The following is a 27,623-nucleotide window of genomic DNA, read 5'->3' on the forward strand; positions in this document are numbered from 1 at the left end:
GCCACCAGACTGAGATGTCACTTGCCACGCTGCCTGCCTGCCACCAGATGGAGATGTCACTTGCCACGCTGCCTGCCTGCCACTAGATGGAGATGTCACTTGCCACGCTGCCACCAGATGGAGATGTCACTTGCCACGCTGCCACCAGATGGAGATGTCACTTGCCACGCTGCCACCAGATGGAGAGGTCACTTGCCACGCTGCCACCAGATGGAGATGTCACTTGCCACGCTGCCACCAGATGGAGATGTCACTTGCCACGCTGCCACCAGATGGAGATGTCACTTGCCACTCTGCCACCAGATGGAGATGTCACTTGCCACACTGCCACCAGATGGAGATGTCACTTGCCACACTGCCACCAGATGGAGATGTCACTTGCCACGCTGCCACACTATGGAGATGTCACTTGCCACACTATGGAGATGTCACTTGCCACACTGCCACCCTATGGAGATGTCACTTGTCACGCTGCCTGGCTGCCACCAGATGGAGGAGGGTGGAACAGCGGTGCGGGCAATGAGAGATGCCATCTCTCTCCCCCGCCGCCGCACCGCTGACATTACTCCTCGATCTTTTAAAAAATGGCGCCGGGCAGCGTAATCACGCTACTGCGCATGCGCCGCCCAGCCGAGCACGTACGAGCTTTCCCGAGCCCGGCCGGCTTCGGAACGGCGCATGCACAGTAGTGTGCGGCTCGCGGCCATCATTTCTAAGGGCCGGTGCCCTTAATCGACTCAACGGGCAGCCTGAAGGGGGGGGGGCGGCCGCGAAGTCACCGCAGGAGCGGCGCCGCCCCTGCACCACTGCCGCCCCGAGGCCTGGCCTCGGTGGCCTTGTGGCAAATCCGGCCCTGTTAGTGAACCTTCATTTTCAGCTATGAAACAATCATGGCCGACAGCAAAGGTCAAGCTGCTAAAACACAAAAGGTATGGAAACCCTGGTCACAATGTTCTAGAGCAGCAAGGTTCCTATGGCACTCACAACTCATCTGCATTTCTTTTTTGACCAAGCAATATAAATACTGTATTTATCGGTGTATAACACACACTTTTTTCCCCATTCCCATATCATTCTTCAGATTCCTCCAAACTATTTTCAACAAATATATCTGGAAGGGCAGAAAACCCAGATGCGCACACTCGAAACTCATAAAACACAAATTAGCGGGTGGAACAGGGTCCATTGACTTTGAAGACTATCTAGCGGCTATTCTAGCCCAAATACCAGACTGCTTCCAAACCCAACCAAACACACTATTGGGTCAAATAGAAAACATCTTCCTTCTCCGTCCAAATCTAAAGAGATGGGTATTAGGCACTCCCCTAGGAACCATCATCCCGTCCACCATCTCTCCTACCATGAAGGCATCGGTCCAAGCATTGGAAAAAAATGATACAACACACTGACTACTCCCCCACTAACCAACCCAACCAAATGCCAATAGAAGTTCTTTACCACCTATCACCAGACTTATCATTGACCCACTGGGCTGAAAAAGGAATTAGCTTTTTACAAGACCTGGTAAAAGGGAGATAACCCCAAACTTTTTCCCTCCTACAAAAGGAATTTAATCTTCTCCCATCAGAATTCTTCACATGCATGAGAATAAACCACTGCCTACAATCAATGCCACTTCCTCTATATGTCATATCCCCAACAACATGGGAATTCTTAATGAATCCTACCTTCTAGACAAGAGGCAAGAGGCATATCCCACTTTTATAATCTCCTACACCAAAAAGACACATTTACTAAAACACTACCACATATCCACTGGGAGTCAGACCTAACTTAATGCTACTTAATGCTACATGTTACAACCCATATCCTATTGGCCACCAGACTGAGTCTAACAAGACTTTGGAAATCTGACCAGATTCCATCCATTGCAAGCACTATTGACTTAGTGGACCTTCATTTTCAGCTATGAAACAATAATGGCTGACAGCAAAGGTCAAGCTGCTAAAACACAAAAGGTATGGAAACCCTGGTCACAATGTTCTAGAGCAGCGAGGTTCCTATGGCACTCAAAACTCATCTGCATTTCTTTTTTGACCAAGCAATATAAATACCGTATTTATCGGTGTATAACACGCACTTTTTTCCCCTGAAAATAAGGGCGAAATCGTGGGTGCGTGTTATACGCCGACAGCGTACCTCGGAAGGAAGGAGGATGAGTTCCGCCGGAAATCACAGAGCCGTCATCTCTTCTCCACTCGGCTCTCCAACGCACAGTCCCGCCTCCGCCACCGGCATTGGCAGTGTTCTGTCTATCACAGGAGCTGGTCCAATGCCGATGGCGGAGGCGGGACTGTGTATGTGACTGCTGACTGAGAGCAAGGAAACAGATGACGGCTCGGTGATTTCATTTGAGATATGGTGAGCTGCATAGAGGGGGCAGATGGGTGCAGAACAGGCTGCAGGTGGGCACACAACAGGCTGCAGATGGGCACACAACAGGCTGCAGATGGGCACACAAAAAGGTTTTTTTCCTGAAACTTCCCTCTTGAATTGGGGTGCATGTTATAAGCCTGTGAGTCTTATAGGGCTGATAAATACGCTAGTTCACTCAGGTTTGGTTTATACGTACAATGGGAATTTTATACAATTCACATGTTATGAGAGTTAAAGTTCATACTAAAATATTACAAGGTGGTTCCTCTTTCCTCTCGAGACACAAAAGACTTGTATCCCACCAACCAGCCTTAGATATGCTGAACAGTTTGCAGTCAAAGACAATCCACAGTGCTGAAGGAAAAAGTAAGTGAACCCGTGACCTTAATATCTGGTCTAACCTTCTTTGGCGGCAGTGCCTTTAAGCACGTGACTTCAGATAATAGAGTTACGATCATTCCTTTTTACAAAACTGCTTTTGTTCAGACACAAATTTTGCATATTTGTTATAAACGACTCTTGAGGTCATTCCACAGCTTCTCTATGGACTTAAGGTCTGCGCTCTGACTGGGCAACTCCAAAAGGCTAATTTTCTGTTTCTGAAGACAGTCTGTGGTGGATTTACCTTGATGCTTATGGTCATTGTCCTGCTGCATCACCCAACTTCTACATTCTTCAATTGAACAAAGAAACATAAATGAACTTTCTCGGTACCCTATGAACCAGTACACCAATTTTATCAAAAATACAAATTTGATAAAAAGATCTGATTAAAACTAGCAAACAATAGATTAAAATCAATGAGACAGACCCTCTAGTTATGGAGAGTGTTCCTCCTAATGGATGTGTATATAAATTCTAGAAATCTGGGGTACAATACAGCTATATGATGGAACAGCCAGTTCAAACATTGTATTGTCTTCTATATTTTTGGGGGGTAATGGCTGCTTCTTCATAAGGCACAAGGGGGTGTGAAATGGCTCTAAATAGACAAACATAGATCATAATTAACCACTTGCCGACTCATGCACACCGATATACGTCGGCACAATGGCAGCGGTGGGCCAATGGGTGTACCTGTATGTCCTCTCTAAGAGGCGGGGTTAGCAGGTGCGCACACACTGCCGGAGGCGTGACCGTGGAACCGGCAGATTCGATGCCCGCCGATCATGTCACGGAGCCGCAGAACGGGGAAGTGCCTATGTAAACAAGGCATTTTCCCGTTCTTCCTTGTGTCATGACAGAGATCACTGCACTCATCGGGAGCAGTGATCGCTGTCATGTGAGTTGAAGCCCACCCACCCCACAGTTAGAATCACTCCCTAGGACACACTTAACCCCTTCATCGCCCCCTAGTGGTTAACCCCTTCCCTGCCAGTGTCATTTACACAGTAATCAGTGCATTTTTATAGCACTGATCACTGTATAAATGACAATGATCCCAAAATAGTGTCAAAAGTGTCCGATGTGTCTGCCATAATGTCGCAGTCCCGATAAAAGTCGCAGCTTGCCGCCATTACTAATAAAAAAATAGAAATAAAAATGCGCAAACCAATCAATATACGCTTATTGTGATTTTTTTTACCAAAAATATGTAGAAGAATACATATCGGCTTAAACTGAGGAAAAAAATTGTTTTTTTATATATTTTTGGGGGATATTTATTATAGCAAAAAGTAAAAAATATTGTGTTTTTTTCCAAAATTGTCGCTTTTTTGTTTATAGCGCAAAAAATAAAAACCGCAGAGGTGATCAAATACCCCCAAAACAAAGCTCTATTTGTGGGGAAAAAAAGTACATCAATTATGTTTGGGTGCAACGTCACACGACTAGGCAATTGTCAGTTAAAGCGACGCAGTGCCGAATCACAAAATGTGATCTGGTCAGCTGACCCTTCAGCTGGTGGACAGCCACCCTGACATTATACTTTAGGATATTTTGGTAAACTGGGGAATTCATTTTCCCCCTTGATGATGGCAAGTTGTCCAGGCCCTGAGGCAACAAAGGTCCAAATCCTAATGTTCCCTCTACCATACTTCACTGTTGGGATGAAATTTTGATGTTGGTATGCTGTGACCTTTATGCGCCATACACAATGCTTCCTGATCTATTTAACTTTTGTTTCATCAGTCCACAAAACATTTGTCCAGTAGCATTGCAGTTTGCCAAGGTGCTCCTTGGCAAACTTTAGACACACAGCAATTTTTGGAGAGCAGCAGCTTCCTCCATGGTGTTCTACCATGGACACCCTGCCTGCTCAAAGACTTACGTAAGGTACACTCATCAACAGGGAAGTTTGCCAGTTGCAGTGATGTCTTCAAGCCTTTAGCTGTTACTCATGTTTTCTTCTTTACCTCATTGAGGATTCTGCATTGTGCCTTGAGTGTCATCTTGGCTAAGTGACCACTTCTAGGAAAAGTAGCCACAGTACTAAACTGTCTCAATTTATAGACAATTGTCTAACTATAGACTGGTGGATGCCTAAACACTTTGAGATTGCTTTGTATCCATTTCCAGCCTTATGCAGGTCAGCTACTGTATGTCTTTAGAGAGCTCCTTTTTTTTGAGCCATGGTTCACATCAGCTGATGCTTCTTATGAACAGCAATCTTAAAATGTTTGAGTGTCTTTTATCAATCAAAGTAACTATAAATCACACCTCCAAACTCATTTCATTCACTGGATTCCAGGTGTGCAAACTAGTGACTCCAATTAGCTTTCATTGAAATAATTAGTATATGGGTTCACATACTTTTTCCTACAGAATTGTGAATGTTTCAGTAAAGACATGAGAAATTAGAATTGCCTGTGTGTTATCAGCATAAGCACGCTGTGTTTGTCTAGTGTTACTTAGATGTCATGTTTGTAAAGTGATTGAGTTTAAGGCTGGGTTCACACTATTTGAAGAGTGGCTCGCAGAAGGGGGTCCGATGCATCCCTGTTGACTGTTTCAGGGGTGAATCAGGTCCGAATTTTTGCCTGAATTCGGACCTGAATCGGAACCAAAGACGCACAGTGTGATCGGCTATCAATGGAGACGGTTCACACATCTCCAGGGCGGCCACAGTATGCATTGTGGCCTCCCTGGAGATGTGTGAACCGTCTCCATTGATAGCCGATCACACTCTCCTGTCATGTGAATTGCATGCAGGGAATCCCGCATCCAATTTGCATAAGTGTGAACCCAGCCTTAAGCCAATAACCACAGACACGATTGTAGGTCAAGTAGGCAGAACTAAGATTTACGGATACCCTCCTCAAGTGAACATGCCCAGAATTGCTTAGTTCTAATCTGGAGAATTGGGCATCTCTGCACATGATCTCTTTCTCTGCCATTTTGGCATAAAGAGTGATTTTTGTGTACCTTTATTACCCCTCCACTGTGAAATGGTAAAGGGGTTTTTATGATCCTTTAAAGCCCAACTCCAGGCTCGATTTCCCTCATTTACTACCCCAAATTGAGCACCCCCGACCCTTCCTAAAATAAAAAATATTCATACTTTTTTTTTCCGAGGTGTCTACGGTCTGGTCCAGTGATGTCACAGAACCTCTTTAGCCTTTTCAACTTGCAGTGGTGGGTGAATACTAAATGCTGAAGAGAGTATAGCAATGTAATGACCTGACACTGCTCTCTACACTATTCTTCTATGAGTCTAGGGCACAGCCATGATGCCCTGGAATCACAGGAAGTAGACTATATGATGCTGGACATAATTTAAACCGCTTGAAGGGGAGCAGCACTGAATTGGTCAGCAGGCAAGGAGACATCACCAGAGAGGAGGTGAATGTAGATACCTGAACTTTTTATTTTATTTTTCAGAGCTGCTGGGGACTAAGACCCCTTTCACACTGGGGCGGTTTGCAGGTGGTATTGCGCTAAAAATACCGCCTGCAAACCGCCCCTAAACAGCCTCCGCTGTTTGTTCAGTGTGAAAGCCCGAGGGCTTTCACACTGAAGCGGTGCGCAGGCAGGACGGTGAAAAAAGTCCTGCAAACCGCTTTTTTGGAGCGGTGAAGGAGCGGTGTATTCACCGCTCCTTCACCGCTCCTGCCCATTGAAATCAATGGGACAGCACGGCTATACCGCGGCAATACCGCGGCTATAGCTGCGCTGTACGAGGGATTTTAACCCTTTTTCGGCCGCCAGCGGGGGTTAAAACCGCACCGCTAGCGGCCGAATACCACTGCAAGAAAGATGGTACAGCAGCGCTAAAAATAGCACAGTTGTACCGCCGACGCCCCCACCGCATCAGTGTGAAAGGGGCCTTATTGTTTGCCAAAGATGGAAATGAGCTTTAACAGTTTACTATGGTGCAGTACCAGAGCAGAAAAATGTTTACATTTTCAAATAAAAACATAATCCCTCTTCCTTATTCTCCACTTCAGTTAAACAGTTACAAAGTATAATCCAAATGGTATATTAACCATGCTGTGTCTCCTCTTCATTGAGTAATTACACCTTGTTTTAAATTTGGAAGTGCATTACCCCTATGTCATTACTTGGGAGCTCATTGCTTCCGAAAGACGAGTTTACAGGGGGCATCATTAACTGGTTTGTGGGATAGTGGGAGAGTATACATGCTGTCAAAGATAATAAGTTCATTCATTTAATAGGAACTGTTGTAGTTTACCTTGAATACATTGTTTCAATCAGTAAGTAAGTGGGAGGTTATGCACATTGGGATAATCAAGCATTGGTTGAAAAGTTATTACAAAGGATCTTTCTGTGCACTTCCAAATATGAATAAAAATTGCGAAAAAAACAGGTGCACTTTATTCTCTTAGCACAAATTTTTCTATTATTTACTGAAAATATCCAACTAAGTCTGTTTTTTTCTGGAAAATTACATTTAGTACTATGTATATTCAATGTTCGTGAAATGTACTTCTTTGCAAAACAATCTTTCTATATGTAATTTGTTTTCTCATAAAATACTATTTTAAATTATTTCTATTACACAAACAAATGAATGCACCCTTATCCCTAAGCTTGATGATCCTTGGCCAGTAGGTCACTTGCACTTACTGTTTTAAACTAATGGACACCATTAGTTAAAACAACCTAATTCCACTTAATACTTTACTTTCACCATACACAGCAAGTAAATTAAATATGTCCAAAGTCATTTACTCATGTTTGCTTCCAAGCTCCAGATATGAATGATTGCTTGCTTCTGTCTCCAGCAGTTGTAAATCAGTAAAAGATGACCCAGCTCTAATATGCAGTAGATGACCCCTTTAGAAATTGTGCTAGAAGTGATTACTCTTTTTGAAGCAACAGTTTGACATCTCGGAATTAAATGCATCCAGCTAATAAATATAACTAAACACTATTAATGGTTTTGATGGTACTATGTCTAAACATAAAATATTAACATCCAGCATAATTTAAAGATGAACTTCAGGCAAAGAGATAAAGACACATTTAAAGTGTCTTATCCACAAAAGGATTTGTAGATCTGTCCAGACAGATTGGTTATTAATAAGGATGAGCTTAACACTCCCCGGTTTGGTTCAACACCAGAACTTGCGAACAGGCAAAAAATTTGGACGAACACTGTTAAAGTCTATGGGACACGAACATGAAAAATCAAAAGTGCTCATTTTAAAGGCTTATATGCAAGTTATTGTCATAAAAAGTGTTTGGGAACCCGGGTCCTGCCCCAGGGGTCATGTATCAATGCAAACAAAAGTTTTTTCAGGAGCAGTGATTTTAATAATGCTTAAAGTGAAACAATAAAAATGAAATATTCCTTTAAATATCGTGCCTGGGTGTGTCTATAGTATGCCTGTGGCACAGTTTTCCCGTGTTTAGAACAGTACCACAGCAAAATTACATTTCTAAAGGAAAAAAGTAATATAAAACTGAATTATTGGGTCTCGGCAATATAGATAAAACTCATTGAAAAAACAGCATGGGTTCCCCCCCCAGTCCATTACTAGGCCCTTTGGGTCTGGTATGAATATTAAGGGGAACCCTAAACCAAATTTTTTTTAAAAAATTGCGTGGGGGTCCTCCCAAAATCCATACCAGGTCCTTTTGGTCTGGTATGGAAATTAAGGGGAACCCTGCGCCATTTTTTTTAAATGACATTGGGGTCCCCCCCAAAATCCATACCAGATCTGGTATGGGTTTTAAGGGGAATCCTGTGCCAAAATGTAAAAAAAAATGGCATAGGGGTCCCCCCAAAATCCATACCAGACCCTTATCTGAGTACGCAGCCTGGCAGGCCACAGGAAAAGAGGGGGGATGAGAGAGTGCCCCCCCTCCTGAACGTACCAGGCCACATGCCCTCAACATGGAGAGGGTGCTTTGGAGTAGCCCCCCCAAAGCACCACGTTGATGGGGACAAGGGACTCATCCCCACAACCCTTGTCCGGTGGTTGTGGGAGTCTGCAGGCGGGGGGCTTATTGGAATCTGGAAGCCCCCTTTAACAAGGAGACCCCCAGATCCCGGCCTCCCACCTATGTGAATTGGTAATGGAGAAAATTGTACCCCTACCATTTCACAAAAAAAAGTGTCAAAAATAGTAAAAAAGACAGGAGACACTTTGGGACAAGTCCTTTATTAAAAAATAAAAATGTCCCACAATGTAAATCCAGTTCAGGTTGCCTGACGAGCTGAGTGACACTTCTTCTCGGTGACAGCTGTTATAGATCTGAGGGCGGGGCCACTCGGTGATGTAAACGGCTACCCCGCCTTCCTCTGATGTCACGTGACATCAGGGGGGTGGAGTCACCCGTTTATGTTGTTAAAAGGGGCTTCCAGTTTTTGATAAGCCCCCTGTTCGCAGACCCCCACAACCACCGGGCAAGGGTTGTGGGGATGAGGCCCTTGTCCCCATCAACATGGGGACAAGGTGCTTTGGGGGGCTACTCCAAAGCACCCTCCCCATGTTGAGGGCATTTTGGCTGGTACGGTTCAGAAGGGGGGGCGTTCTCTTGCCCCCCTCTTTTCCTGCAGCCTGCCTGGTTGCGTGATCAGATAAGGGTCTGGTATGGATTTTGGGGGGACCCCTATGCCATTTTTTTTATTTGGTGCAGTGTTCCCCTTAAATATCCATACCAGACCTGAAGGGCCTGGTATAGATTTTGGGGGGACCCCCATGCCATTTTTTTTTAATTTTTGGTTCGGGGTGGGGGGGCCATGCTGTTTTTTTCAATGAGTTTCATCTATTTTGCCGAGACCCGACAATTCAATCAGTTTTAAATTAATTTTTTTCCTTTAGAAATGTCATTTTGCTGTGGTACTGTTCTAAACATGGGAAAACTGCGCCACTTTACAGGCATACTATAGACACCCCCCAGGCACGATATTTAAAGGAATATTTCATTTTTATTGTTTCACTTTAAGCATTATTAAAATCACTGCTCCCGAAAAAACGTCCGTTTTTTAAAACTTTTTTTTGCATTGATACATGTCCCCTGGGGCAGGACCCGGGTCCCCAAACACTTTTTATGGCAATAAACTGCATATGAGCTTTAAGAATGAGCACTTTTGGTTTTTCATGTTACTGTACCATAGACTTAAGTGCTGTTATGCGGCTTTCGAATTTGCCGGCGAACACCGCATAATGGTCCCTGTTCGACTTATGTTCAACTCAAATATCAGGCTCATCCCTAGTTATTAATCAGCCACTTTTCTCTGTTAACGATAGGAAATACATTGGTGTCACCTCCCTGATTTCAGCCTGATAATTGGGCAATAATATAGCAGCGCATTAAGGAAACTTCTGCTAGATGTACGTATATAGAACACATGTGAGCAGTTTTTAAATTAATGCATAACTCAGGGGTAGGCAACCTCGGCCCTCCAGCTGTGGTGAAACTACAAGTCCCATGACACATTGCAAGACCCTGACAATCACAGGCATGACTCCTAGAGGCAGCGGCATGATGGGATTTGTAGTTTCACCACAGCTGGAGCGCCGAGGTTGCCTACCTCTGGCATAAGTGAATCAAATGGTGTTTTATTATATGCCCAGCATTCAGCTTTAAATTGAAATAGGTTCCTAATATGAAAGCGCCATTAAAATAGTTAGTTGAAAAAAAAAATAGGAAAGTAAACAGACTGTTTTGATCACATAATTACTATTGCTTGGGTTGAATGATATAGTTCAAAGTGCATGTGACTGATCAATAAGATGCATGAACAAGTATAGGGCAACTCATTTTTGGGCTGATCATTGGTTAACCCACAAATTTGACTTGCAAACACATGCATTAGACAAGCATCAACTGCAGGTAGTCTACTTGTACTATTTTATTGCTAGAGTGACATATACACATGCAGGTGACTGCCATTCGCTAAATGTTGTCTGAGCTCTCAGCAACTACTACATGTATTATATAGTTGTCCAATCAGATTAGCACAGGTCACACTCAAAATTTCTGCAAATAGTTGGGTAGCACATATCAAGCGTTACCTATGTAACTGTATGGATCTTCATTTGGATGAAAACAGAGAAGTGCAGATAATGGAAGATACTTAGGGCCACCCGCAGAATGGAGATAATCTCTGGGAATACCTTGTCTAATTTGTTTGGATTACTTTGTGAACAGACCCCAGCTACCTGTGTAAATGAACTCCACAAGTGCCTGCCAATAACCAAGGAATTCTAAACAAGTTTTATTCTATAAAGCTCTAGTGAACCAAACCATTCTGATAGCTAATATGTCTTACAATCACTGTCTACAAGCAGCCATAATACATAGCTAGATAGTAATTATTTGTCCTTACCTGATTTCTTTGGGCAATTTTCTGCCCCTTTTTCCAGCGGAGTATTGGCTTAAGAGCAGGCAAGTCTCTCTCCTCTTTCCCAATGACGTGCTCTCCGAGGCTGTATGATGCTTCAAAAACAATAGGTGAAATGACATCTTTTACTCTGCGCTGCAATGGAAAATAAAATAGAAAAAGCTAATTTAATACTAACAAGAATATGTAATCCTGACAAAAATTTACACAGTCTGGTTAACATATGGACAATACAACAGTGTTTTCTGAACCAGTACTCAAGGACTACTTACAACAGTGGCTAAGGCTGGCCATACATTATACAATTTTCATGTACAATTTTCCTTTAGCTTTATCAAAACCATAAAACATAGACCAAACTTAAACGCTTTAAATTTGTTTGCAATCGGGCATGCCCTTGCACTACATAGTTAAAGGTAAATCTAAAGGAAATGGAATGAGAAAATTGTATAATGTATGCTTAAAGTGTTACTAAACCCAGGACACTGCATTCACTTTATCTGGTGTCCCACAGTACACAGAACATTGAAATGCAATTATTTTAGTAAATATAAATTGCAAAATACCTTTTCTCATCAGCAGTATATAGCAGTCTTGTGAATTCTATCTGGTCTATCTGGTGTCTGGTTAAAGCTTGTGGTAAGAGTTTTCATTTCACCCTGATTGTCCTATGAGGCTGCAGGACCCCTGACCTTCTGTCTGGATAGTGCTGATTGGTCCTGTGCTGATCACATGCACCCTCCCAAGAAAAAAAAAAACTCTCTAACACTACACACCAAACTGAGCATGTGCAGAGTGACTCCAAATGCTCTGTCTTATCAGGAGATGGTTAGGGGACAGTGGAATAAGGGGAGGAACAGGGAAGACAGGATCAAACAGCATTTTTACAGAATGCGGCGGATTAACACCTTAGGTTCCACAGTGAATATAACAAGCATGCTTTACTGAATATATAGACTGATTTTACTGTTGTGGGTTTAGTAACACGTTAAGGACAGGGATTGTGCATTATCTACTTAGGGAAAAAGTTACCCATGCTGTAACACTCTATTCTTACCAAACCTCTCTCACATTGTTTTTAGCAAAAGTTTGAAATAAAACTGTGGGGTTTTTTTAGATTAAAAGCTGGTTTAAATTGCTTGTGTATGATCCACATCTGGCTAAGCTCCAAAGTTAATTTTCAGTCGTGTAATGGGGTTACATGGAGAGTCAACTATCAGCCACTTCATGAAAAAATTTCATTTTATATGTAAGCTGTTAGCAACTGGATTGCCATTAATTGCAGGATAAGAATCAAATACCCCTAAAACATGTCATTTATTTCCAGTGTACTCTGTCATTTCAGAGAACTAAAGAAACTATTCTTCTATTTAGACACAAAGACAAATGGGCAACAACCAAAAATGATAATTATTTCAACATCTTACATATAGGTTACCCTCTAAGAAGAAACATGTTTTCAAGCTGCTAAGGACAGATGTACATTTAGTTCAAAAACACTTTGCAGAGGTCTAAGGCCCCTTTTACACGGATAGAATTGTGCTTTTAGCTGCGGATTTTCTAGTTTTCTACTGCAGCTAAAAGCACACAATGCTTTCCTATGGCCCCATTCACACACTGCGTTTAGCTGCGATTTAGTTACATGCAGTTTGGTGTGGATAGAAAAAATAGAATTGACTGCGTCCAGGAGCGATTTAGCGCAGCTATCTGCACATAACTGCAGGTAATCGCAGTGTACTATTTCTCCTGCGGATAGCAGCGGCAACAAGGAAAGAAAAGCAACAGGAAGCACATAAGAAATGGCAAGAATGTTCCAAACGCAGATAAACGCAGCTAAACGCAGCAGCATGTAAACGCAAGTAAACTAAGGTAATCACACTGTACAAATGCAGCTGATCGCAGTGCCTGGGGTCTTGAATTTCACAGAACATATTATATGCTTTTAACTGCGGCAGAACAGCCGTCCATGTGAAAGGCGCCTAAAGCTTGGTATACATGCATATCGAGGTGGATGGAGGAATCCTCACTACTATGCTATTATATTCTCACAGCGGGACTCCTCCACTGTCAGAATTCATTGATCAGTGCTGCAGCTGATTGGCTGATCGAATTAAAGTTTTCCAGTAGTCCTGTTTGACAGAAGTCAATCTACCAATCAACTTCTGTCAGATCAGGGAGGGCCACGCACAGACCGAAATTTGGCCACTGCCTGCTGAACCAGCTGAATTTCAACCTGTTTTTATCCAGCTTAACTGTTTTCTTCATGTACCTAATTTTCAGATTTTTGCTTTTTGGATTTCTGTGGCTCTTAGATGAGACTGTACAAGTCTCTACTCCTTTAGCTAAGGCATTCTTACGGAATAATCTATGCAAAGCATTCAGTAAGATTGGATACCTGGGTATGTTGTGATTTGATCATTTACATTCCTCAAAATACTAGAAAATATAAAAAAAAAAAAAAAAAAAAACGATGTCCCCAGATAAAACCAAGAAAGATATACAAAGAGATTGTTTAATTCAGATTTCAATTCCCAGAAACAATAATAGATGACTTTTCTACATCCTTATATCATATGTAAAATTGCAGACCTAGAAGCTTATATAACACCAGCCAAAGTGTGGTCATAAATGGCCTAATCCTGCCCAGGATCTGACTCTCTGTAGAATACTTTAGGATCAGGACCCTTGGGGATAATCAAGGAATGACAATAAGCAATGTTTGGACATCACTGTGCAACTTGGTCAATCATTTCCTCAACTAGAAGAAAAAAAGGAAGAAGTTCATGGTGTGTGCCTTATTTCAGACAGTCAGATGAGAAGCACGAGAAACAGAGAGAAGTACTGGCACTACTGTGGATAGGCAGATGTGTCCCTGTATACGGTTAACAGAAAGATATTTGCCCAAAAAGCGTAAAGCGGAGTTCCACCCAAAAGTGGAACTTCTGCTTTAAGCACTTTAAGCACTCCTCGCCCCCTGACCACATTTGGCATGTTTTTTTTTGGGGGGGGACTTCCTGTCCCACTTCCTGCTTCTTATCCTAGGCAACTCCTCCTCTCTCCCGTGTGGGTTTATGCTTTTTGTAGCTGCTGACTTTTAATAAACTAAAAAACGGGTGGAACTCCGCTTTAACTCCTCTATCTACCATTTTTTCATACATCCCAACAAGCATGTGTTTCCTAAATGAACAAAGAAAAAGTCCTACGAGCCAAAATGAACCTAGTGCTAAAAGTAAGCACTACACAGCCGCATACATGAATCACGCCTTGTAATGCGTATGAAATATTAAATAAATAAATATGATGAGCTAGAGTGTGTTAACCGTGCCCTAATCCTGGCACACAGAGATACAGTGCATATACAACATAGTATAAAATAATTTAACCACAATATGTGCTATATCTCCCAAGATAAACAAACTTAATGTGCACAAATAAACAGTGCAGTGAGCATGTGAAATGGTAATATCAACAAAATGCTCCAAAATGAATCAGTGCAAACCAGGTGCTAAAAGTGCAATAAACAAATAAATAATAAAATAAATAACGTTAATTCATAAATGTTTCATATATGCAAACAAAAGCTGAAAAATGACATGTGCCAGCCAAAAAGTGCAGTGTCACACAATACATATACTTAATCGTCCATCATAAAATAGACATATATCAAACACAAAAGTCCTTAATGAAAGTGATGACAACTGTGCTTCAGTGATGATGTTTTCAAACGTGCTGCGATTCCATGTGCCACATATCATGTGATGGTGAAACAAAAGGTGACCCCCCCAAGGTAAAGCACTCACCTTAGGGAATGTGACGAAGTCGCTAGACAGAGTCAGGAAACGCTTATGAGCCACCCAGGGCTCAGTGTGGATCACAGGAAAACAGGCTCCAGCATAGGCTCAAATCATAGGTGTCATGAAGATCCTGCCAGTAATCGGCGATTCAGACGCACGGGAACACGGCCACGGGTTCCACTGCGCATCGCGCGTTCACGGGTGCTGTCACGCATGGGCGCGTGCGCGCACTCCCGCTAGTGCCAGGCGGGCTATTTAAACCGGCCTGTCACACTCCATCCCCGCTGTCTGCTCTACAGCGTTCCGTGTGCCTTAACCTGATCTGACCTGTGTACTCTGCTATCTGACCCGGCTTCCTGTTAGACCATCCTGCTATCCGCCTGCACCAGCCTCTTGGCTTGCCTGACCATCCCTCTGTGTTATCCCTGGTACCTCTGCTGCTCGACCGATACCGACCTCCGGCTTGTTTGACCATCCCTCTGTCTGATACCAGTATCCAGTCTGTTTACCTGCTGCCTTGTTCCTGGTTCCAGTCCAGCGTTCCAGACTACTACCTGCTGCTTGTTCCTGGTTCCAGTCCAGCGTTCCAGGCTACTACCTGCTGCTTTGTTCCTGGTTCCAGTTCAACGTTCCAGGCTACTACCTGCTGCTTGTTCCTGGTTCCAGTTCAGCGTTCCAGTCTACTACCTGCTGCTTGTTCTTGGTTCTAGTCCAGCGTTCCAGTCTACTACCTGCTGCTTGTTCCTGGTTCCAGTCCAGCTCTTCAGTCCTGCTTACTTACCTGCTGTGGTTCCTGGTCCTCTCTGCATTCCAGTCTCCAGTCTCCCCTTTAGCTTCAGGTTCCAGAGGGTGCCACCACTCCTGAACTTCCGGTGACTGTTGATCCTGCCAGGCACCCATACCACTCCTCACTCCTGGGCCCTCTGTCTCCATTCCAGGGGAACGGGAGTGGGAGCTGTAAGGGAGGTCTTTCTCTGCACTTCAGGCTCAAAACCTACCAGGTACGTGACAGTAGCAGACAGCCATGTCTGAGCCTGAGCAGGGGTCCTGCGGCCTTCTCTTACCCAGGAGGAATGACAACATCGTCGAGTGAATAATTTGTGCCTGTATTGCAGGGAACCTGGGCACTATGTCAGGAACTGTCCCCTTAAACTCCGTAAGTGCCTATCCCTGTCCACTGACTATGTTGCACCTCTGGCTAAGAATATTACTCACCTTGCTCTCTCTATCCTGTTACAGCTTCCAGGAGAGACTCTGCAAATAACCGCTATTATTGACTCTGGAGCTTGCAGTTGTTTCATGGACTCTCTCTTTGCTACCCAACACCAGATACCTTTGTTGCCTAAGGCCCATGGACTTTCCATCCATCTAGCTGATGGAACCGCCATTAAATCTGGACCTGTTACCCAAGAGACTGTTCCAATACCCATCTCCATCTTCTCATCAAGAACTGCTATGCCTGGATATCATCGCCTCACCCCTGTTTCCCATAAACCTCGGCATGCCATGGTTACAGGCTCACAATCCTGACATTAATTGGATCACAGGTGAAGTTACCTTTTCTTCTTTATATTGCCAACAATCTTGCAGATTTCAGAAAGCTCAGGAGAACCCTACCTTGCTTTGCCTAGATACAGATCCTAGCCTACACCTCTCCATCCCTTCTGCCTATCATGATTTCTTAGACGTATTCAGCAAGCAGGGGGCAGAGGTCTTACCCCCTCACCGGGCCTATGACTGTCCTATCAAACTACTTCCCGGTGCTGAGATTCCTTTTGGAAGAATCTTTCCTTTGACTGAAGTAGAACAAGGGGCTTTAAAGGAATATATCGATGAGAACCTAAAGAAAGGCTTCATTTGTCCGTCCACGTCTCCAGCAGGTGCAGGCATCTTCTTTGTACAGAAGAAAGATAAGACCCTCAGACCATGTGTGGATTACCGCAAGCTTAATAAAATCACCGTAAAAAAACGTTACCCTCTTCCTCTGGTACCAGAGTTGTTCCAAAGACTTGGGACAGCTACCATATTCACTAAGCTTGACCTCCGCGGAGCCTACAATTTAGTTCATATTAGGGACAGAGACGAATGGAAGACCGCCTTTCGTACCCGTTACGGACATTTCGAGTACCTAGTGATGCCTTTCGGTCTGTGCAATGCCCCTGCTACATTTCAGTACTTTATCAATGATGTTTTACGAGACTTTCTAGATCTGTTTGTTATCGTCTATTTAGACGACATATTAATTTTTTCTTGTTCCCTTGAATCCCATCGCAGGCACGTCAGAAGTGTGTTGGGACGGCTTCGACAACACGGTCTATATGCAAAAGCTGAGAAGTGTGAATTTGAACAGGAAAGTATTCCATTTTTGGGGTTAATCATTTCCAGTAGAGGCATTAAGATGGACCCTCTAAAGGTCGCTGCAGTTTTAGATTGGCCAGTCCCGACAGACAAGAAGGGAATCCAGCGATTCGTTGGATTCGCTAATTTTTACCGTAAATTTATTAAGGGGTTCTCAGCCATCATCACACCCATCACACAGCTAACTAAACAAGGTACATGCTTCCACTGGTCTGCTGAAGCTTCCGCCTCCGTACTAAAGCATCCAGATTCCTCTCTGCCGTTTTTGTACTAGAGGTGGACGCATCTGAAATTGCAGTAGGGGCAGTGTTGTCCCAAAGACAGGGAACTAAGGCCCTGTTATATCCTGTGGCCTTCTTCTCTCGTAAATTGCCCACGGCAGAGAGAAATTATGATGTAGGTGACAGAGAGTTGTTGGCAATCAAATCAGCGTTGGAGGAGTGGCGCTATCTGCTGGAGGGTGCCGCTCATCCAGTCTTAATTTTTACAGATCATAAGAACCTTGAGTATTTGAGATCTGCGAAAAGATTGAAGCCACGTCAAGCCACGTGGGCTCTCTTTTTCTCCAGGTTCTCCTTTCATGTCACTTACCACCCTGGCTCCAAAAATACCAAACCTGATGCCCTAACCAGCGTGGTGAGATTTTCAGGTGGTCCCTCCTCACCGCTTTTTCTAACCAATATAAACATATCAAAGCTATCATGTCCAAACATTGGGACATCCTTAGGAATGACCGAATTTTGAACACTGTCTTGCCTGACAGGGCTAAAGTCATTTTTAGGGGTGCCCCTGCCTTGCAAAGTAAAATTGCCCCCAACATTATCAATCCCCCTGTACATCAACCTCTTTTTTACAAAATGGAGGGTTTCTACTCATGTAGAAGATGTATAGTATGTCGCCACAATTCGGGTATAGGAAGGAAAACCACATCGTTTATTTCAACAGTTACACAGAGACGATATTCCATCAAACGATTTTGTACTTGCACCACCAGCTACATCGTCTACCTAATCACATGCCATTGTGGCAAGCAATATGTAGGCCGTACTATTCGCTCTTTCTCCATAAGAGTAGCGGAGCACATTGCCTTGATTAAGAGTGGCGACACCAAGCACACAGTTCCCCGACATTATAAGTTACATCATAATCGGGTGTTTGCGGGTACACAATTTACAGTGATAGACCGATATGTTCCCCCATGGAGGGGCGGAGCCATGACCAGAGGTGTATCACGATTGGAGACTTTTTGGATCCATGAGCTCCGTACCCTTTTTCCGTTAGGTATCAATGTGGAGTTGGATGTCAATGCTTTCATTAATAGAGCTTGACATCCACCTCTAAATAACAAACTCTCTCCCTACATTTCCACCCTATTTTGGGGTGATACGATCTGCTTTCTTTTTTTGGGGTTCCATGTCTTCTTCTTTGGGGTTCCATGTTTTGTTTCCGATTTTTTGCTTTTATGCCTATTCATACATATTTTAACTTGGTTTTATGACTCATACATACCTATGTGGCACCTAAGTGTGCATTTTATTTTATTTTAGAGAGCCTTACATGTATGCCCACATTATTTTGTACATTTATGTATTGGCCTCGTGTATCGATGCATATGGGCACGTTGCCTTATATACTGTTTCATGGAAGCCCGCTCCACTATCCTCCCCTTTTTATACTGGCTTTTTATTTATTCTCATTTCTATTTTTATTGATCCTTCAGTGTGTTCATCTGGTGCTAGATTCACTTTTTCATGATTATATGCCCACCCGAGCACCTGTATTTAGGCTCCACACCCTCAATATATATCCACATCACCGAGCAGTCTTTGTACTGCCTCCACGTCTGCCTACATTTCCGTAGCACCCCTTCAGTCCTCACTGCGCATGTCATAAGTCCGCTGATAGCGGCATCTCGTTCCAAGCACTGTTTGTACTCTCACTGCGCATGGCCAACCACTATGCGGCGCTCACTGTCCCACCCACGGCCCCTCATTCCAGCATCTTTCTCCCCACCGCCCTTGGCCAATCACAGTGCCTTTGCGGCGCTCACCGTCCCTCCTACGTCACTCCCTGTTGACATATTGGAGATACTTCCCCTCTCTTTGCACATATACTGCACAACGCGCAGTATCAGGAGTTTTCCCGATCCACAATCACTTCGCTGTACGTACTTATTGTGCACCAGTCATATGTTTTCTGTTATATTTAATTTGGCATATATTTTTGCGTTTCGTTTTTGACCGCTCCCCCACTTCCGGTTCACCTCTCATCCCGGAAGTGAGGCGTGGAACGCATATTTGGAACGCACGCCGGTCGGCCATTTTGGGCCAATACCGGAAGTGCCGTTTTTTCAATGTGGAGCTGTTTTCCATGATCACTGAGGCACCCCCTATATATATGAGTGTGGCTACAGTGGGGGTAACCCCCCAGATGACGTCTTTTTAGGACGAAACGCGTCGGGTAGGACCCCATTGTCGCCAGTTTGTCACAGCGCTGTTTTACATTTTGGACTTATACGTGAGTGTATTTCCCAAAAATTTCTCATTAAATATTTTACATTCGGATTTACACTATGTGGCCCTTCCTTTCTTTTCTCCATATCAACACCATCACCTAATCTATGAATGCTGGTTTGAGGGATCCATCCACGGAACACCCCATCCCTCCCCTAGGACCCACAGAACCATCTATATTCTTGGAACACCTCATACCTTCCAGGACCCGGGTACCAGTTGGAGGAATCTAGCAAGCCGCGACATCACAGACATCCACAGCCACTTACCACCCTAGCCTTATCTGACCCAATTCGGCGTATGCCCTGTCAGGTCCACCATATCTGGTAAGACTTTTTTTCTTCCGGTGGGAGTGAGCTGATCTGCCTTTTGGGACACTGGATTCACCTGTGTACAATATGTCTACCTGAGGACTAACCATGGTTACCTTTTAGTTATAACGTCCATATCAGGACTTCCTACCCATGAATAAGTTTTTATTTTTTAGTGATTCCTTTCACTGTATACCTACCATTCATTGTCATTTATGATATGGTTTAGCGCTACACTTTCTTGTTGTTTTCTATCCAGGATGTTTCACAAGTCCCAAGAGGTTTCCCCTCCAGACACCATTCTATCCCCGGGGGAATTTTCTTTTGCTTCAGGGCAACCTGCTTTCTCAGATTAAGCAGACTTCCGCAGAATTGGGATCTTCCATTAGGTCAGAACTCCAAGTTAAGGATGGGTTACTGTGGCACGAGAATAGGATCTTTATACCTGAGACACTACGAGTTTCAGTACTAGAACTCTGTCATGATCATGCATTGGCTGGGCATTTTGGCATGGCTAAGACCACTGATCTGGTACAGCGTACCTTCTGGTGGCCTCAGTTACACGAACATTGTAGGAAATTTGTTGAGTCCTGTACCACCTGTATCAGGAACAAGGGGCACAGAACCAAGGCATGGGGATTGCTAAAACAATTGCCTGTCCCAGATAGGCCTTGGAAAATGCTTTCTATAGACTTTATTGTGGAATTTCCTCCGGCTGGGGGCTTCACCTCAATTTTTGTCATAGTAGACCGGTTGTCGAAAATGGCCCACTTTGTCCCAATGAAGGGCACTCCCTCAGCTACAGAAACAGCACAAGCATTCATTAAAGAAGTAATCAGGCTCCATGAGGTACCGGTTAATATCGTTTCTGATCGGGGGGGGGTACAGTTGGATTGGATTTCTGTTCTCCCATTGGCTGAATTCGCCTAGAACAATTCTATTCATTCCGCTATCAAACAAACTCAGTTTTTTGCAAATTATGGTTTCCACCCTTCATTTTTGCCTAATTCTCTTCCAGAGTGCACAGTACCCACAGTTCAGGAGAGGTTGAACTTCTTTACTTCCAACAACCAAGTTTTACAGGAGACCATGATCAGGACCCAGGAATATAATAAAGCAATCTTCGATAAGAAGAGGCGAGGTGAGCTGTTACTTACACCCGGGGACCAGGTATGGTTATCTACAGTAAATCTCAGGATGGCTTGCCCTTCAAAGAAATTGGGTCCCAAGTTTCTTGGACCATTTCCTGTGAAGCGGAGAATTAATGAGGTGGCATACGAACTTGAACTCCCGGATTCACTAAAAGTGCATCCAGTATTTCATGTGTCCCTGCTCAGACCCTCTATTTCTAATCCATTTCCAGGCCGAAGTACGGATCCTCCTGATCCAATTTTGGTAGATGGGGAGGAGGAATTCGAGGTGGAGGCTATTATGGACCATAGGAAAAGAAGTAACCAAAATCAATTTCTGATAAAATGGAGGGGGTTTGGCCCAGAAGAAAATTCTTGGGAACCTGAGGACAATATTCATGCTGAAGATCTGTTGCAATCTTTTAAAAGATCCCATCCAGAGAAATTTCTTCAAAGGGGCATCTGGAGGCTGCCCCTTGGGGGGCAATGTCATGAAGATCCTGCCAGTAATCGGCGATTCAGACACACGGGAACACGGCCACGGGTTCCACTGTGCATGCGTGCGCGTTCACGGGTTCACTGCTGCCTAACACTCCGTCCTGGACCCTCCCCTACGCGTCTTCAACACAGGGCATACGTGTCATCATCAGGGGGAATGTGATTGTGCCAATCACATTCCCCCTGATGATGACATGTATGCCCTGTGTCGAAGACGCGTAGGGGAGGGGCCAGGAAGGAGTGTTAGGCAGCAGCAGCTGTCTGTGCTGGGACGATCTCCATAACCTCACTGCTACATCCATTACCTATTGTTTTATTCAGGTTATATGCCTCTTCTGAGTGGTGCACTGACGCACTCTCAAAATGTGAGTACCCCCTTCTGGGGGAGAGTTTTTTATCTGACCTTGTTAATAAACACTTTTTAAACGTTATCACACCATATCGTTCCTTTCTCTTTTTACATATGATTTGAGCCTATGCTGGAGCCTATTTTCCTGTGATCCACACTGAGCCCTGGGTGGCTCATAAGCGTTTCCTGACTCTGTCTAGCGACTTAGTCACATTCCCTAAGGTGAGCGCTTTACCTTGGGGGGGGGTCACCTTTTGTTTCACCATCGCATGATATGTGGCACATGGAATCGCAGCACGTTTGAAAACATCATCACTGAAGCACAGTTGTCATCACTTTCATTAAGGACTTTTGTGTTTGATATATGTCTATTTTATGATGGACGATTAAGTATATGTATTGTGTGACACTCTGCACTTTTTGGCTGGCACATGTCATTTTTCAGCTTTTGTTTGCATATATGAATCATTTATGAATTAACGTTATTTTATTGTTTATTTGTTTATTGCACTTTTAGCACCTGGTTTGCACTCATTTTGGAGCATTTTGTTGATATTACCATTTCACATGCTCACTGCACTGTTTATTTGTGCACATTAAGTTTGTTTATCTTGGGGGATATAGCACATATTGGGGTTAAATTATTTTATACTCTGTTGCATATGCACTGTATCTCTGTGTGCCAGAAGCATGTGTTTCCTGACTGGTTAACAATAAGATGATCTAACACGACTGAACTGCACTCTTGTTGCGATAGGAAATTAACTTTATTAAAATAGCTTTCTCCAAAAAGGAACAGAACTTGGGTAGTACCATTTCTACAGACAGGACTGTAGATAGACAGCATTTACAAAATTACATCTGTAAAGCTCTTTTATTCTTAAGTGCACAGGCCATTAGTGAAATATCCACTGCAGATAGTCTGCCTTTTCCTATTTCATTGCTAGAAATACAGTCTACTTATTCTTTTTTGGACATTCGCCAAATAGACATACTATTAAACTTTTTCTGAAAAAAAAATCAAAACAGTTTTTTTTTTTTAAATGTAAACAGTTTATCACATGCACTACATATATACCTATGCTTTTTCAGTTAAATCATAGCAGCTTTTCACAAAGGCCCACTTCTTCCTGTTGCAGTGCTATTCAGGAAACATGGCAATTGTGCTATATTTTGGAAAAAATGCCTTACAGTCCAACTCCAGCCTTATAAAATTACTGCCAAGCAGTACTTACCCTCTTCTCACACCAGCACTGCTGTACATGTCTTCCTCTGGTCTTTTTCCAGGTTAAATGACCTTCAGAATAATTTATCCTACTTACTGTTGAGCCCAGTGCACCAAGCACACAGACCTTGGGGATAAGTTTATCTATGGCCATTTTTTGATCCATTGTGCTTTATTATACTACAAACTACATTATTATGTTCATTTCATTTAAATTATAAAGCTAATTTACTTCCACGTGTCCATACAATGCAATGATTACAAGTAAAGAGAAAGAACTGTAACTAGCAAGTCAAAACTTCCATCAGTATACAGAAGGCAAAATGATAAAAGATGATCACTCATTGACTGCTTTGTATTGCTTAATAATAATCAAAACAAAGAGGTTGATTTATCAAAGCTGGAGAGTGCAAATATAGGTGCAGCTGTGCATGGTAGCCAATCAGCTTCTAACTTCAGCTTGTTCAAGTAAGCTTTGACAAAAAACCTGGAAACAGATTGGCTACCAGGCACAGCTGCACCAGATTTTGCACTCTCCAGTTTTAGTAAATGAACCCCAAAGTGTCACCTTGAGAGCTTGTTTGTGTTTTGTATTGTATGTTTTTTCTAAATTGTGGTTTTCTTTCATTTGTATATTTTTCTATTGTAGTGATCAGTCTATGCATACAGAGTTTATTGTCAAAGGATTTCCTGAAGAAGCCGTGAATGGCAAAACATGTAGCGATACAATTATACTTCTGTTGATATTTGTTACTGATGTATTGTGGTTTTACTTTTTTCACTTATGCATTTTTAGTCTAAATAAATATTTTCTATTTTTCAAATTTTTGTTTATGTTTGCGCTTGAAAAGTCCCAATTCCTCCTTTTCTATGATATCTTTGCAAATAAGGGATGTGGCGCCTAAATTGAGTCTTTCCAACAGACTAGCTCTATAACTATACTTCTTTCTTGAGAGCTTGTTCACACCAGATGCTTTCCAGTGCTTTTTTTAAACTACTTCCAAACTGCATGCACAGTGTTTGATATGAATTCCAATGGCCCTAGTTCACACTGGAACACATCAAAACATTGTCCTATGAAAATAGGGATTTTTCAAGTGTCAAGAAAAAATGGAGGGAAAAATGCACTGGACTACATTAAAAACACATAAAAAAAAATTTGTGTAACTGCATATGCAAAAATGTATCTGGAACACTGAAATTGTGGTGTAAATAATCCCTTACCCAGTTTACAGATATGAAAGATCAAACACAAGAATAAAGCAGGCACTGCACTGAGATTTTCTAAGCATCATTGAAATTGCCACTGGGCACACTGGCTCCAGTTCAGCAGCACTCCATGAAATGGGAACCACACTAATGAACAAGGAAAAGACCCAGAGATGAGAATCCATATACATATAATCCAGTGAGAGTGGCAAACAAACCTCAAAGATTCCAAGGTAATTTAATAAAAAAATGGATTCATAGCAGAATAAATTCAATGCATTTTGGAGGCCAACCCCCCCCCCACCGCCCCCCCCCGCCCTCCCTTTCACCAGGGCTTAAGAATTTTGACTGTGCTTACACGGACCCAGGTGAGCAGATACTAAATAAATCTGCACTGGATGAAGGGACACTGGCAATGTGATAATGACATTGACCTTCAATTAAAATAGAAACCCTGAATGGAGGGCTTTCCTGTGTGACTCCATGCAGGGAAGCTAATTGCTGGACTAGGAAAGTTACTAGCCAGCAGCATTTGCGTAAGGAATCAACATTATCTTGATGGCTAACTCACTCAAATGCAGAGTATGCTATAAAGTTTGTAATAGGCTATGATAGTTATAGGGGATAGCCTCTCTTTAATGTAATATAGAATAATTGCAAGAAAAAAAATTAGATGGGGCATTTTACAGGGATAATTAGGTCTTATAAACATAGTATTCTGTAATCTCTGACATTTGTAAATTCCTAAATCATGTTTTTTTTATTGCTTTGCAAACACCTACAGTAGTAACTTCTATTAGAAATACTGCCTACTAATACTACCTACTAAAAGAAATATTGCATGGGTGGTACAGTTACTAAACTAGAATGTCAATATCATCTTTCTCTGTTTCATGCCTGAACATTAGGTGAAAAATTCATAAAGGAACAAAATGTGAGAATTAAATTGCCAGTATGTAGTAAAGAATGTTGTAAAGCAAATACAGAGGAAGGTAAGAGGCGGGAACCCGCAATATAACAATTTATGCAGCGTGTAAACATACATCAAATAACCAAAACATACTTGTTCCCACTTTGTTTAAATGTAGGAACATTCCTTGACAAAATGCCACCCTCAGAAAAATTCCATCTGCCTTTGCTGTCCACAACACAAGTCACTGGCACTTAATCACGAGCTAAGCTCAAGCAGCAGAAATGATGAAACTGATTTATTGTCAAGTCGTTTTACACATATAAATTAAATACTATAATTTAAATTTTTCTTCTAGCAGATTTTTTTTTTTCCAGGATTCTGCTCAAAAATGCACCTTTGAAGACTCTTAAGTAAAAACGTTAAAAGCTCAATGATTAATCACCAAGGGCCAACAGCCACTCACAATGTGCCATCTGAGCACCACCTTCCACTGCAGTGAGTTGGATGTAAATATTGGGGTTGATTTACTATAGCTGGTGCGTGCAAAATCAGACTCGCATCTGCATAAAAACCAACCAGCTTCCAGGTTTTATTGCCAAAGCTTAATTGAAGAAGTTGAGGTTAGAAGCTGATTGGTTTCTATGCAGAAGTGAGCCTGGTTTTGGACTCTCCAGCTTTAGTAAATAAACCCTTCCGTCTTCTAAAGGAAATGTCCTGGCAGGAGAGCTGCTGTGCTGCATAATAAACATGTGTGTGTACTATTTTGTTCCTTATGTTTTTACTGGCTGTTTAATATGTAATTCCAAAATATGAGCCAGGGTCAATGGCAGATGTTGTCACTATAAAATTCCAGATTTTTTCAATTACAGAATCTGCTACACAGAAGCAAACAGACTCACTCTTATGATACTTCTCCTGTCAACTCCTCTGCCCATTTAATTCCAAAATACCTGCCCTAGATCCCTAGAAATTACCTACATGTCAATTCAGGCCTCCCATAGTACTCTCCTTCCTGGCTTGGAGTACATCCTTTTTTCCATGCCCTCTGATTCGCTTCCCCACTTCCCTTGCAATTCTCCTACAAATTTTTCTATTCGTACGAAACTAATCGCACATGTCTACGTGACTACCACAGTAATTGTCAGCTTCCCCAGTGATCCCTCAAGTATAAAATATGCATACTTAAATGGATCAATGTAAGTATGCAACACAGTTCATATTTGGAAATCAACTTTAACATTATCATTATTCCTCAGTTAACTTGACCAAAACTCTTTGACTAGTTGTCCCAGTCATTTTTTGAGTGCATATAAGGCTTTTATTTGGCACACCTACCATACTCTTAATACTCAGTTGTAGATGTTTGTATTATAAGTTTACGAATGAACAAAAATGTGAAAAATAGCATTTATATCAGCCACAGTATGTAAGTAGGAAGCAGGTATTGGATTCCTGTACTGAGACAGTACACGGGCTGCTGACATCTTCTATACCTTCCAAATCACTGATCTGAAACAAGTACATTATACAGACCAGGGGTTCTATCTTTAATCTGACTTGGCTTTCTGCATATTAGTTCAGCATTAGTGACAGAAAAATTGTGATGGAAGACTGCCAAGCAACTAGCATTTTCAGAACAAGGCCAGAAATAGCAGCCCCAAAAATTCTATCAGTTGGCGTTTTCGGTAAAATGTAACTTGCTTTGTTTCTCAAATAGAATACTCTAAAGCTAACAATTGCAGATGGTAAGCAGCAAACACAATGATGTGTACTACTCAGTTAGGCTCAATTCACACTGGTGCAATTTCAGATGCGACTTGAGTCACACAGGTTCGTATAGCAGTGAAAATCACATTGTTATCAATGGTGCCTATACTTTGGCGTGATTCCAGCATGATTTTGGCTCCACAGAATATGCAAACAACATCCAAGTTGCATCAAAGTAGCACTACATAATCGCATTGAAAATGAGATCAAGAACAAATTGCAGCAGCGTGAACCTAACCTTGTGCATAGCAATTACCACTGATAATGACAGCTATAATGTCACAGTGGAGATGCAGCTTATTTCCAGAGAAGTCAGTTCTTTATATCAGTGATACAAACTTTTGAGTTTAGAGCTTTCTGGCACATGTAGTGAGCAGATTTAACACTCCCAGTGTGGGTGTGAG

At 42.6% G+C, this 27,623-nt stretch overlaps 1 protein-coding gene across 2 annotated transcripts in view; it reads right to left on the reverse strand.

Annotated features, from left to right (window-relative positions):
- Nucleotides 1–27,623, reverse strand: part of ITGA9 (integrin subunit alpha 9) — a 626,511-nt gene that overhangs the window by 228,586 nt on the left and 370,302 nt on the right. For both annotated transcript variants that reach the window (XM_073630570.1, XM_073630571.1), the window contains exon 16: nucleotides 11,138–11,287. In XM_073630570.1, the coding sequence (XP_073486671.1) occupies nucleotides 11,138–11,287 (150 nt within the window). The remainder of the gene's footprint in view (nucleotides 1–11,137; nucleotides 11,288–27,623) is intronic.

Source organism: Aquarana catesbeiana, linkage group LG05, assembly GCF_042186555.1.
Source record: "Aquarana catesbeiana isolate 2022-GZ linkage group LG05, ASM4218655v1, whole genome shotgun sequence".
Taxonomy (NCBI): Eukaryota; Metazoa; Chordata; class Amphibia; order Anura; family Ranidae; genus Aquarana; species Aquarana catesbeiana.